Source organism: Peromyscus maniculatus, chromosome 23 (assembly GCF_049852395.1).
Source record: "Peromyscus maniculatus bairdii isolate BWxNUB_F1_BW_parent chromosome 23, HU_Pman_BW_mat_3.1, whole genome shotgun sequence".
Lineage (NCBI taxonomy): Eukaryota > Metazoa > Chordata > Mammalia > Rodentia > Cricetidae > Peromyscus > Peromyscus maniculatus.
Window position 1 is genome coordinate 21,936,115 of NC_134874.1, and position 14,176 is coordinate 21,950,290.

General features: G+C 48.0%; 1 protein-coding gene across 1 annotated transcript in view; it reads left to right on the forward strand.

The window, feature by feature from the left end:
* LOC102906757 (S-adenosyl-L-methionine-dependent tRNA 4-demethylwyosine synthase TYW1) overlaps nucleotides 1–13,688 on the forward strand; it is an 86,815-nt gene extending 73,127 nt beyond the window's left edge. Inside the window, exons 15-16 of the mRNA XM_006971343.4 lie at nucleotides 4,644–4,811; nucleotides 13,125–13,688. Of these exons, the coding sequence (XP_006971405.2) occupies nucleotides 4,644–4,811; nucleotides 13,125–13,346 (390 nt within the window). The 3' untranslated portion in view covers nucleotides 13,347–13,688. The remainder of the gene's footprint in view (nucleotides 1–4,643; nucleotides 4,812–13,124) is intronic.
* Nucleotides 13,689–14,176: the final 488 nt, after the last annotated feature.

The following is a 14,176-nucleotide window of genomic DNA, read 5'->3' on the forward strand; positions in this document are numbered from 1 at the left end:
TGTCTGGCTCTGGAGCCCAAGCTAGTCTGGAATCTCTCTCTCTCTTGTCTCAGCTCCCCAAGAGCTGGGATTGTAGGTGTGCACCCCCCACCCCCACCTGCCTTAAAATAGTAATCCTTCAAGAGGTTTGTTTGTGTGAGAATTCAGCGGGGTAATCTGTGCCTGGATCCAGTAAATGTTTACACTGCCTCCCATTAAGCACTTTATATAAAATAAATCAGTGGTAGATGCTATCTTTTCATTATATTGATTTCCTCTTTTCTTTCATTGCCAGTCTGGTAAAATATTTTTTTCTTTTATATTCCCTGTAAATTAACGTGTATTTTAGCCTCATTAGGCTTGAATGGGGCCTTCATTTGTGAGCCTGAGATTCTCAGCCCTCATTATCTGCCTGCTTGTTGGTAAAAATGTGCTTCACGTTACAAACATCTGCTGCATTGAAAACTTGAATCACGGAGCCCGTTCATAGGAAGTCCTGTGTTTGCGCTCTCTGCTGAGACCAGGAAGGGCTTGGTAATTACTGTTGTCAAGTGATGTTTTTAAAGCTACCCTCTGTTAGCACCAAAACTGTTCACAGGGCTCACACCTAGTAGAGCAAAGGGAGTAAGCATCTCCCATCACTGCGCACATACAGGGTTAGGGTCAAGGTCAGGAGATTGCTGGTTACTCGTGCCTGGAGTGATGCCGGATCAGTTGTTTTTCTTGTTGCTGCATCCAAATACTCCATATGAGGCCATTTACAGGAGGGCAGGTGTGTGTGTGTGTGTGTGTGTGTGTGTGTGTGTGTGTGTACGTACGTACGTGTACTTATGGTCTGAGGAACTACTTATAGTCCATCATCAAGGGGAAGGCTTGATAGTGGGAGTGTGGGGCTGATTGGATCAGTGAGCAGAAAGATGAACACTAGCGTTTTGATGGCTTTCTCCTTTGTTCCTTTTTTATTTAATCTCAGTTTAATTTTCATTCATTCATTCATTTTTGGAGAAAGGGTCTTACACTTCATAGCCTAGCTGGCCTGGAATGCACTATGTAGACAAGGCTGGCTCTAAACTCACAGAGCCTTCAGAATGTAGGAATTAAAGGTATGGCCTACCACACTCAACCTATTTTCCTTAATTAAGAAAATATGTGTGTGTGTGGGGGGGAGTCATTTGAAAGTGTAAGTGTTTACCTTAAGCTCTAAAGGTGGTGGAACCTGGGAGAATGGAGCCTAAACATGAGGCGAACTAAAGTCTCATGCAATAGCCAGCTTTATTCAGAGCATCAGATAGTTTATACTCGGAGGGTTAAGAGAGGTCACATGAGTCGGGTTCTCCGTGAGTTCAAGCTGCATATCATCACAAGGGCAAGATGTATGTACATGGCAGAGCACGTTTGTTCCATAGAGGCATATAATCGAACAACAGTAGCCGGGTGTCGTGGATTGTCTGAAGTAAACTCACTCCTGTCAGCTCTACCCGGGAGGGGAGCAAAAGCCCGATCCAAGCACGAGTCCATGTTTTTGAAGACACTGAGGTCACAAGACTCTTGTCTTGTTTTCTCACGAGCACCAGGACTCCACTCACACCACTCTGTTCTTGGGCCATGTTCCAACAGGAAGGTCAGGTTTGGGGAGTGGGCATTCTCCTATCGTGTGACTTGGGGGTCAACTCGGGTCTTTGGGCATAGTGACCAAGCACTTGTATCTGAGCCATCTTGGCGGCCTTCCTTTTTATTCAGTTTGGGTCCTCCCCACCTGGGATGGCGCCACCCTCATTCAGGGCTTCCCTCCTCGGTTAACACCTTCACAGACGTCCCTGGGGATGAATCCAGCCAAGCTGACATAGATGCCTAACTCCCACTTAACTGTTGGTTGGTGGTTATCGGGGAAGCAGACAGCTCAGGGCGGCTCTGCTGTGGCTCTGCTGGCCTGGCAGGCACAGAAAGCCCCGTCCATCCCCAGCACTGCAGGAGCCAGGATTGGTGCTCCGTGCCTGTCAGCCTGGCATGTGGGAAGGAGGGGCTGGAGTTTAGGATCATCCTTGGCTACACAGGGCAATGGGAGCCAGCCTGGGCTACAAGAGACAAACACTGAGGCTTTTTAATGAACTGCAGCGTGCAGTCCATCTTCACACTGAGTCCCCCGTAGCATCTCATGATTTGTTATTGCTGAGTAATAAAATATTAAAATGTCTCCCTCAATCATAGTAACGAATATAAGAGCTTGTCTGAGAGCTCTGTGCTTCGGGGATCTTTTAAATGTTAACAGAAAGTTCCTCTGAGATAGCTTTTCCACACAGTTGTGTAACTTGCATATCATAGCAGCACGGAAATCTGATGACCTGTCTGGAAGCCCTCTCACTGTCCTTTGAGCATTCGGGTTAGTAGCACAGTTTTCCAACTTGATTTTCCTAATGATGTCTTGAACTGTGTTACCATTGCTTTTTAAAATCCACTGCAGCTCAGCCTAATGAATTCTCCAAATCCCTGAGCAAACAGAGGCCATTTCCCCATTTAGTCTAAGGAAGCAGGGCTGTGGGTAGTTAGCACTCAGCGGAGGGCATTTGGGTACAGTGTCCGCAGGACCTGTGACCTGCCATCTGCAGCAGGCGGCCATCTGCAGCGAGGGTTTGCAGAGCTCATCTGAGTCTCAGGCCAAGTCCCAGCTCTGCCATCTGTAGGGGCGGGTTACCTAAGGCTCATTGGTAGGCTGGGCTTTTCTTTTTACCATGATGTGGTTGTGCCTCTCACACAGTACATGTGGTGTGTGTGTGTGTGTGTGTGTGTGTGTGTGTGTATGTGTACACAGTGTCTGTCTCTATCTGTGGTACCTGTGTATGTGTGATGTCTATATTGTGTCTCTGTGTGTGTGATGTATGTGTGGCAAATGTGTATGTGTTTGAATCTCAATCTCTCTCTCTCTCTCTCTCTCTCTCTCTCTCTCTCTCTCTCTCTCTCTCTGTGTGTGTGTGTGTGTGTGTGTGTGTGTGTGTGTGTGTGTGTGTGTGTGTATGTGTATCCGGACAGGGTTTTTGGTTTGGTTTGGTTTTTGGTTTTCAAGACAGGGTTTCACTGTGTGACAGCCCTGGCTGTCCTGGATCCCACTTGTAGACCAGGCCACCTCTGCTGACCTCTGCTGGGATCAGCATTTAAAGGCGCAGGCCGTCACTGCTGGGCCGAGGGGCCAGAGGGGGCTTGTCGGCAGTGTCTATGCCCTTCTGTTTCAGCTGTGTTAGAATATGGAAGCTAGCTGTTGAGAGGGTCCAATTCCGAGCTGGGCATGGTGGCCACAGCTGTCATCCCAGCACTCGGGCGGTAGAGTCGGGAACATCAGGAGTGCAGGCTCATCAGACTGCAGACTGAATTTGAGGCCAGCCTGGGACACATGAGCATCTCAAACCCAAACCAAAAGGTCTGATCTGGAGATGTCTGAAGATATACCGTCTGGTTGGAGAGGAATCATTTCCCACTCTGTAATTTGCCAAGTGGAGGACTGGGGAGACTTGGGGGATGTGTCTGGCTTCACAGGGAGGGGTCAAGAATTAGAAGCCACCTTATCTCACTACAGTTGTATTTAATAGGAGTTTCCACGTTGGTAAAATAGGGAAGGCTTATGTGTAAATCCACAAATGCTTCTTTGGCGTGACACTTATCTTTAGTTCTTTCATTTTTGAGGTTATAATATAATTTCGTGATTCCCTTCCTTCTCCTCCTTGTGAGCTTTCGCATGTATTCTTCCTTGCTCACTTTCAAATTCATGGCCTCTTTTTTCATTCATTATTGTTATATGACTATAAAATATATACATATATATTCCTAAATATAACCTGCTCAGTCTGTATAATATATAATACTTTGTTTTTATAAATTTCACACTCAATGGGACTGGAGAGATGGCTTAGCAGTTAAGAGCTCTGGCTGCTCTTGCCAAGGACCTAAACTCAGTTCCCAGCACCCATGTTGGTGGTTCATGACTGCCTGTAGCTCCAGCTCCAGGGGATCCAACGCCCTTTTCGGCATTCCACAAGCACCAGGCATGCATGTGGAGTGCATAAATACATGCAGGCGAAGACTCCCAGTCATGAGATATAAATAAATGTTTTTTAAAAACCATACTCAAATCGTATCACAAGTTTGGTGTAGTGATACACATGTGTAATCCCAGTGCCTGGACAGAAGAGGGGGATTTCTACACAAATTGTAGGCCAGCCTAGGCCACATAGACAGACAGAATGAAAATTAGTTATCTCCTTACAGAATTTCACTGGGATCTGTATTAGTTACTCATTTCGTAGTAAAGTGAGAAAATACCTTACAAAAGCGATTTCAGGAAGGAAAGGCTCACATCATGATTCCTGTGTCACCACGGGAAGTTCTGGTGACAAGAGCATGAAGCAGCTGGTCACATGACATCCACAGTCAGGAAGCAGAGATGGATGCTGGGGCTCAGCTCACTGCCTCCTTTTTAATTCAGTGCAGGACCCCAGCCCATCGATGGTACCACCCACATTTAGTATGGCTCCCACCTCAGTTAGCCTTTTCTGAAGACGTTCTCATAGACGAGTCCAGTGATCTGTCTCCTCAATCCAGTCCACTTGATAATGAAATGTGACCGCCACAAGCTGTCACCCACAGAGAGGTTGTAACTGCTGTCCTTCCCACAGGGCGTGACCTACTGTGGCGAGAGCGCAGCCAGCAGCCTCACCATGGCCAACGTGCCTTGGCATGAGGAAGTGGTCCGCTTTGTCCAGGAGCTGGTGGATCTGCTTCCCGACTACGACATTGCATGTGAACATGAGCACTCCAACTGCCTCCTGATCGGACACAAAAAGGTGAGAGGATTCTAGCCTGTGCGCGGGGCCACTTCTTCCTCCTTCCTCCTTCCTCCTTCCTCCTTCCTCCTTCCTCCTTCCTCCTTCCTCCTTCCTCCTTCCTCCTTCCTCCTTTGTGTTTCGTCCTCCCTTGATCAAGTGGATGTTCACTCATCCACTGCCTTTCCTAATACGAGCATTAAGAAGGCTCTGAACCCCAGGCGGTGGTGGCGCACACCTTTAGTCTCAGCACCCAGGAGGCAGAGACTGGTGGACCTCTGTGAGATCACAAACTGCGACTCCCTCCCTCACGTAGACATACATGCAGACAAAACACCAATAAACATAAAATGAAAATAAATTATTAAGGAAAACAAAAGTCTTTATTACACCTTGCCCAGTTTAATGATGAGCTGTCATGACAATTATGTGTTTCCTGAAATATTTACAAAGAAATAATCTGGGATTCAGCCAGAGTGATATGAAGTCCTGGGTGTATGAGTGGGAGGGTTGAGGTGATGGTGGATACCTGAGGCCCATGGTGCCAACCCGGCCTAAGTTGTTATTCAAATTCTTCATTAAAGAAATCCTGTTTTGGACTGGAGAGATGGCTCATTTGGTCAAGGCCTGAGCCCCTCTGCTCAGTCCCAGCATTCACGTAAGAACAGCTTGGCGTGGTGGTCACACTTGTAATCCCAGTGCTGGGGAGGTGGAGGCAGTTGGATGGATCCCTAGTGTTTGCTAGCCAGCCAGCCTAACTACTTGGTGGACTCCAGGTTCAGCGAGAGCCCCTGTCTCAACAAACAGGGTGGATGGTGCCTGAGTAAACATTTGAGTTCGTCCTCTGGCTTCCCTATGTGTGCACACATGCATGTACCTACATCCTCTACCAAAAAGAAGAACATCCTTTTTAAGAATATGAACTGGGCAGTGATGGCGCATGCCTTTAATCCCAGCACTCAGGAGGCAGAGGCAGGCAGATCTCTGAGTTTGAGGCCAGCCTGGGCTACAGAGTGAGTTCCAGGACAGACAGGACTACACAGAGAAACCCTGTCTTGAAAAACTAAACTGAACTAAAAAAAAAAAAAAAAAAAAAAAAAAAAAAAAATGGATGTAGAGCCGAGGGAGAGCTCCATGATAGAGCTTATTGGTACTGGGGGTGGCCAAACCTTGAAGGTGTAAGTTCTAAGTGAACCATGCTAGACACCAAAGGCCACCTGCAGCACAGTATGCTCCCATTTATAGGAAATGCACAGAATGGACAAACCCACAGAAATAGGAAGCAGATAGATGGTTGCCAGAGGCTGGAGAAAGAATGGACTGGTCAGGTTTGGGGCTTCTTTGGGGTGATGCAAGCTTTCTGGAATTGTGCAATGGTGTTGTCACTCAGCTTCGTGACTGCATTAAAAGCCACTGAATTATACGATTACGTCATCAGGTAATATGAGCAGGCCTTTTACCAGAAGAGCGGTAAAGACCGGGTGTAGGATACCTCTTTCCCATAGATTCTCCCAAGGCTTTTCTTTATTGGTTTAGATTTATTTATTGTCATGTGTGTGAGTGTTTGCTGCATGTGTGCCTGGTACCCTTGGAGGTCAGAAGAGGGAGCTGGACCCCTGAAACTAGTTATAGATGGTTGTGAGCCACCACATGGGTGCTGGGAACAGGACCCAGGTCTCCTGCAAGATCAGCTGGTGCTCTTAACCTCTGAGCCATCTCTCCAGCTCCCCACATAGATGTTTTGGGGAGTAAATCAGGCTTAATTTAAGCACGAAGGATTCCCTGCTCCCTGATCTCAGTGGCTCTGAACAGTTGCTCAGCCTAATGACACATAGAACCCGAGTAAAAATCTCACTCACTCCAGGCTCAATCCTGAGATTGAAGGGCCCTTGTGTTTTGATTGCTGTCAGATTGTGTGCCTGTGACCCTTGGTCTGTCACAGACTTGGCCATTTAGAAAGCATGCATCCTGGGAGAATAAAGGGTCAAAGAAACAAAAAACGGTCTGCCCTTAGCTTCAAAGAATTACCAAGGCCAGTCCTGAAGACTAAGAGGACAGAGTCTGAGGGGGCCTGTTCTCTCTTCCTTACTGTGAGTCCAGTGCTTGTGTGTGTGTGTGTGTGTGTGTGTGTGTGTGTGTGTAGGGGGGGGCGGAGAGAGAGAGAGAGAGAGCATGTGCACATGCATGCACACATCACTTCACAGTGCTTAGAAGATGACTTGGGGGAGTCATTTCTTCCCTTCCACCGTGTGTGGCAAGCCCCCAGTCTGATACGGTAATTAAGGGGGAAATGTGCCCAGCTCCATCATTCAGGGCTGTGATGGCAGACTAGGATAGAGCACAGAGGGGCCTTCGCAGGGGAGTTGCTGTTTCAGCTGGTCCTAAAATGACCAAGGGAGGAAGAATTTAGGCAGCAAACAGTCTGAGCAGAGGCCTGAGGAGAGATGTGAGACAGGATTCTGGCGCCTGGATGTCAGGAGGGCGCTCTGGGGAAAGGAGAGCGGTGAGGGGCCAGATGGACACAGATGCAGTCCTAGTGAAGGCTCCTTGGCTAGCCAGCCTAGCCAACTGGTGAGCTCCAGGTCCCGTAAGAGAGCGAAGGACACCCCACATTGCTCTCTGCCTACACACCTACACACACACCCCCCAACAAGTACACACTGCACAGAATCCGATCTGAGTTTCAGAAGCACTGCGGGGATGTCCTGAGTTGTAAGATAGACGGTGCAGTGATGGTGAAAGTGTGAGAGCCAGGCTGTGGACAGCTGGCCTGGCACAGTGTCACAGGAGTTGTTCACTTGTGATAGGTGGTTCAGCTCTTAGTGTGTATCACCTACTGCTCCTTGGGCTTTTCAGTAGCTGGGGTGAAAGGGTGTGGTGCACACTTGCATCCACTCTTGAGGGGGCAGAGGCAGGAGGATCTCTGTGAGTTTGAAGCCAGCCTAGTCTACATAGCAAGTTCCAGCCAGCCAGGGCTATGTGAAGAGACCCTGGCTCAAAAGCAGAGGGAGGAGGGGGTAAGGGTAAAGGATAGTGATTGACTGGTTGATGGTGTTTAGATGCACAGACAGGAAGCCCCACCCACAGCTAGTCACAAGCCCCAGGCAGAAGCCCCACAGCTCCATCTGCTGTGGCACAAATAAAAAGACATAGCGTGGCCAGACTCAGAGACTGTGAGCTCTCAGGCCAGTGGACAGCCAGCACCAGGCCTTTCCCTCTGAAACAGCCTGCTGTGGTGTTCCGGTGTGTTCTGTTCTGTTGTGTCCACACCTGAGAAGAAAAGTCCAGAGGCTCACACAGAGTGGGATCAAATCCCAGGCCATATTATCTCTGGCTCCGTGTCTTCTGGTGTGTTTCCTATTCAGGATTGGTGGGGAGGGTCTTATGCACTGGAACCCCCTCTCCATCCAACCCCCTCCCTTCTGGATACTAGTATGTGATAAAGGAAGTAGAAATGTGGGTCAGCTTCCTGTGAGCAGTCTCTTTTGATACTTGTCTCCCTCTGGGCTGAGCACTGGATGAGTCACCTTAAACCAGCAAGATCAGAGACACCAGACACAAAATAATCTGGGGCCAGAGAAATGGCTCCGTGGGTAAAGTCACTTGCCACCAGGCTCGATGACCTGACTCTTGGGACCCACAGGGTGGATGGAGAGAACTGACTCCCTTCAAGTTGTCCTCTGACCTCCACACACAAGCACTCCCACCTCCCAATAAACAAATGGAGTAAAGATTTTAAAATATTATGAAATTAATTAAAATAAAAGAAATAATCTCCTGGTGCAGGTGTTGGGATTCGGGTCTTGGGCTTAGTCCATAGCTGATGTGTTATCTTATGTAGATTTCTGTAGAACGTTTATAATAATAAAGATCTCATGCTGTCATGCTATTGAGGGGATTTTCCCTGTGTGAAAGGTGAGCAAACAGCTGGATGAGGTTTGATTTTTTTTTTTTTTTTTTTGCCCCCCTTCCTCATGGCAAGTGGTCATGCCTGCACATCTGGCCTCCGTGGCTGGTTCTGTCTAGAGCAGCCTGGCTGTGTAGTCAGGGCCGTACTCACCACACTGTCACAGGTCATCTGACCTTTTGAGTTTCTTCACAGTTCTGCATAGATTTGCTCTTCCCTTCGTGGGGGTTCGTGGAGGCCTGAGGTGGATGACCCCGTGTCTTAGGACACTTCCCCTCAGATCCTGTAACCTGGAGCTTTGTTTCCCTGTTGACACAGCTGTCTTCCTGCAGTTTGTGTCACTCATGCTAAACGCTGCCCTTTGGGCTGCTACCTTCCGCGTGAAACCGTTGGATTTTTCTGAGCTCCTTTTACCTCAGCTTTTTTTTTTTTGAGCTGAGGATCGAACCCAGGGCCTTGGCAAGCGCTCTACCACTGAGCTAAATGCCCAGCCCTCCTCAGCTTTTCTTGAGTGTGGAAATACAGTTTGATCCTCGAGGCCTGGTGGCTCAGCATTAATCTCAGGGTCACCCATACTCTGGAGGGAATTTTGTGTCGCCCATTCCCCAAATTCATTTGTGTGGAGTTTCTAATCCCCCAGTGTGACTGTATTAAAGCTGGGGCCTCCAAGGGTCGGATGAAGTCGTGAGATCAGGCTGATCGATAGGGCCGTCCTTACAGGGACAGACATGGTACAGCAGCCTGCACACAGGGAGAAAGCCTGTGCTGACACAGTGAGGAGGCATTGTTTGCCAGCCAGGAAGACGCTCCTCCCCAGAGGCCAGACACCTCCAAAACAATTCTGTCACTCAGCCGCCCAGTCTGAGGTACTAGTGCATCCACATCAGCTCGGTCCTCTGGTTGTGTCCTTAGCGACTGGGAATCAGAATGGTCAATTGGTCCCTTCTAGCGTCTCATAGTCCTATCTGTGCAAGTGGTTTCTTCCACTCTGGACCAGAGTACAGTTTTAGGGCACTGTTCGCATGGCTTCCAGTGCCTAGGTTTGCAAGCTGCCTCTGGGAATTGCAGATGAGATGCATTGCAAATAGCTTGTTGTTTTGTGTGTGAGAGAGAGAACAGAGACTCAACTCTAAAAAAATATAAATATATTTAATGTTGGCTGGGCTAAAAAAATTGGCTTTATGGTTCTAATCCAGGGGTTCTCAACTTTCCTAATGCTGCGACTCTTTAATACAGTTCCTCATGTTGTAGTGACACCCCCCCCAGCCATAACATTATTTTTGTTGCTACTTCATAACTAATTTTGGTACTGTTATGAATCATTATGTATATATCTGATGTGCAGGATCTCTAGTATGTGATCCCTGTGAAAGGGTCATTCTACCCCCAAAGGGGCTGCGCCCCCTGGGTTGAGAACCACTGCTATAATCTAAACGGGTCCATCTGTCTCTCTGAGCCTATGCACAACAAGGAATCCTGTATTTCTTATTTTTTGTTTGCTAATGACTTATTTTTAATTATATGTGTGGGGGTGGGTGGGTATGTGCATGTGAGTGCATGTGCCATTGGAGACCAGAGGGGTCCCTTGGAGCTGGAGTTACAAGTGGTTGTGAGCTGTCTGTCCAATATGGGTGCTGGGAACCAAATATGGGTTCTCTGCAAGAGGAGCAGGTGCTTTTAACTACTGGGCATCTCCCCTGCTGCACTCCTTCCTTCTAGGGTTTTTTTGTTTTGTTTTGTTCTTTTAGGCAGGATTTGATGTAGGCCAGGTTGGCCTCAACTTGGAGTTTACCTTGTAGCCGAGGATGACCTTGAACTCCTATTCTGCCTCTGCCTCCTGAGTTGCGGGGTTACACGTGTGCACCATCCGGCCTGGCTGGAGAGCGCTGTCTGTCGCAGGACTGGAGGACACCGTGTGTGGAGCCATGGAATCAAAAGTGAAGATGGGGGTTTAGGCCTTGGCTGCAGGATGTAGGAAGCCTTGAGGCAGCGTTTCAGAGAATGAACCTTGAAGAGGGAAACCTCATAATTCATCAACAGACTAATTAAGCTTTTACATACATTTGGCACTGTCTACTAGAAAGCTCTTAACTGACATAAACCATGAACCATTTAAATTCAATAAGTATTGTCCTAACTCCAGGAAACCCTATGTTTTTCATTTTCAATACTTTTTCTCAGCTGTAACTGGAAACTATTGCTTCGATTGGTTCATAGAATTAATTAGGCTTTTATTGTCGTTTTTTTTCAAAGATTTTTTCCAGAGACCAGAAGAGGGTGTGGGATCCCCCAGGCTGGAGTTATAGTCGGTTGTGAGCCACTCAGCATGGGTGCTGGGACCTCAACTACGTCTGTCCTCCGCATGAGCAGTGTGTGCCCTTAACCCCTGAGCCGCATCTGCAGCCTGCTGCTGTTTAGAGACAGGCGCTCACTGTGGAGTCCTGGCTGACCTTGAACTCCTGTTCTCTGCCTCAGTCTTCCTGGTGCTGGGACAGAAATACCGTCTATTTACAAGTCACCGGTCCACATTAGCTTTACACAAATGAGTGCCAGACAGAGGCTTTGGAGGAGAAGCCTTCACCCAGGAGGAGCGTTTCCTGGGTCCCTCCTCTGTTGCCTCTCTGTTCTCTTCATTCTCGGCCATTATTCCACAGTGACTTTTGAGAAGCAATTTACTTAAGAGAGTACAAATTGGATTATTCCCCATTATTGAATTGAAATTCTTAACGAGGCTTTCTGCTAATGAGATATTGTATGCATGTTAGGATGCAAAGGCTAGCTTGAGTCATTTAGCAGCTCAGAATTAGAAGCCATTGATTAAGGCTTTACTCAAGCAAAGTTTAGCAATAAAAAGCCCTCCCCATGTTCTGCTAACAGAGGGCTGAAAACACACACCAGATAAAAAGTAGCCACAGCAGGAGCGTTAGAATCAGCCTGACTGTGAACTCGAGGTAACACCAGACACTCTGTGGTCATCTGCAGTCACCTTGCTCCAGGAAACTTGACTACCTGTTTTAGGGAGTAGTCCCCTCCCTTTTCCAGAAATACAGCATCACTATGTAGACCAAGTTGGCCTCTGACACACACACACACCCATTTATGTAAGTTCTCTCTTTTTTTAAGGTTTTAGTTTTTATTTTTTCGAGATTATAATGCAATTAACAGATCTCCCCTCCCCATCTAAGTTCTCCCATATACCCTCCTTGTGCTCTTTCAAACTCATGACCTCTGTGTTCATTAATTGTTGTTACAGGCCTATGTGTATATGGTGTATGTGTATGTGTATATGGTGTATATGTATGTATATATGGTGTATGTGTATATGTATGTGTATATGATGTATGTGTATGTGTATATGTATGTCTATTCCTAAATACAACCTGCTCTGGTCTCTGATTCCTGGTCTTTCTGCCTCAGTCTCCCAGGGTCTGAGACTCCAGGCTTGGGACACTATACCCAGTTCAGGAAGTATTCCTTAGTAACAGTTGGGCCTTCCATGAGTGTTATGGAGCAGGCTTCAGGGACACAAGCGTACTGAAGACCAGGCTTCTTAGCAATTTAAAACATTTTTTATGCAAGGGTCACTTGTAGTTCAGGGTGGTCTTGAACTTACTATATAGCTCAGGCTGACCTTGAAGTTCCGATCACCCTGATTCCACCTCCTTGAGTACTGGGGTTACTGGTGTGTACCACCATGTCCAGTTTGTGTAGTGCTGGGAATGGAAGCCATGGCTTCATACATGTTTGGAGAGCACTCTACCAACAGCCACGTTCTTGGCGCTCTCACTGGGGACTTTTTGACATTTGTTTGATCTTTACAAAAACACTTCTTTTTATTTATGTATGCTGGTGTGGGGGTGCGCTGCCTTGGAGGTCAGAAGAGGGCACAGCATCTCCTGGAGCTGGAGTTGTTATAGGAGGATGTAAGATGCCCAGCACCAGTCTTCTGGGAGGACAATACATGCTCTCGACCGCCGAGCCATCTCTCAAGTCCCAAATGCTCAAGACAAATGCTGTTCGTCTCAGTTGGGGTTACTATTGCTGTGATGAAACACCATGACCCAAAGCAACTTGGTTGAAAAGGGTTTATTTCAGCGTGTTGGTCGTAGTCGGCCATGGAGGAGTACTGCTCACTGGCTTGCCCCTCACGCCTTGCTCAGCCTGCTCTCTTAGACCTTCCAGCACCACCAGCCCAGGGATGGCACCACCCACGGTGAGCTGGGCCCTCCCACATCAGTCATCAATTAAGACAATGCGCTGCAGGCCAGTCTGATGGGAGCGTTTTCTCAGTTAAGGTTCTTTCTTCCAAAATGACTCTAGCCTGTGCCAAATTGCCATAAAACTAGGCAGCACAGCTGGAGAGATCCAGATGGGACTAGAGCTTTTCCCCTTGTCCATAGTTTACTTCTGACAACTTTTCTTTGCAGTTTAAGGTCAATGGAGAGTGGTGGACGTGGATCGATTACGGCCGCTTCCAGGAGCTCGTCCTGCAGTACGAACAAAGTGGAGGCTCAGAGGCGTTCAGTGCGAGCGATTACATGGCCAGAACCCCACCGTGGGCACTGTTCGGTGCCAGGGAGAGAGGCTTTGATCCCAAGGACACGAGGTACCAGAGGAAGAACAAAGCGAAGGACATCTCGGGATGTTGAGCTTATCTGAGTTAAGGATCTCCAAAGACAACAGCCGCCTGGCCCCAGAAGGTTCTCGGTCCCCATCACTGTCCCAAGGGCAAAGCTTCACAGTTGTACTTCATAGAGAAACACCACCAGGCGGCCGGCTACAGACGCAGCACCCACACGTGAGGGGCGTGGACTCGGCTCAGAGCTTCTTACAGGAGCTCAGGCCCTTTTCTGAGTTGATTTCTGAGACAGTGGAGGCGACAGTCACCTTTGGACTTTGAATAGTTTTGAATTTTATTTTAGTAATTTTCCTAAGTGCTATTATTCCTGAGTGTCACACAGGGAATAAAGATTTCTGCCTCTTCCTCTTGAGCTACTGGCTTTTCCCCTGCCTTCTGTCTTTTCTTTAGATCTGTTCTGGTTAGGTAGAGCAGGCTGGCATCCACTCACGGCAGTGCTCCTGGCGGAGAATTTGGATGACTGCCAGCCACTGCTACCAGCCGGCTGCCTCTCTGAGCTCCTGGCTCCGTAGAGTGATCACCGGTATATGTAGCTTATAGTGGCCAAGCCGAGCCTTCCTGCCCCTTCCAAGGGAAGGACTCCATTCCTTTGCTCACTCTTAGGGTCACGCCTCCTGAAATCGATTATTCACAATTCTCAAAGGGGGCGTGTGTGTGTGTGTGTGTGTGTGTGTGTGTGTGTGTGTCTGTGTGTCTGTGTGTGCATGCATGTGGGCTTATGAGTGTTCGTGTACCATGCAAATAAGTGCAGTGTCCATGGAGGCCAGAAGGGGGCATTAGATCCCCAGGAGCTGGAATTACAGGTAAGCCGGCCAACATGGATGCTGGGAACCGAACTCA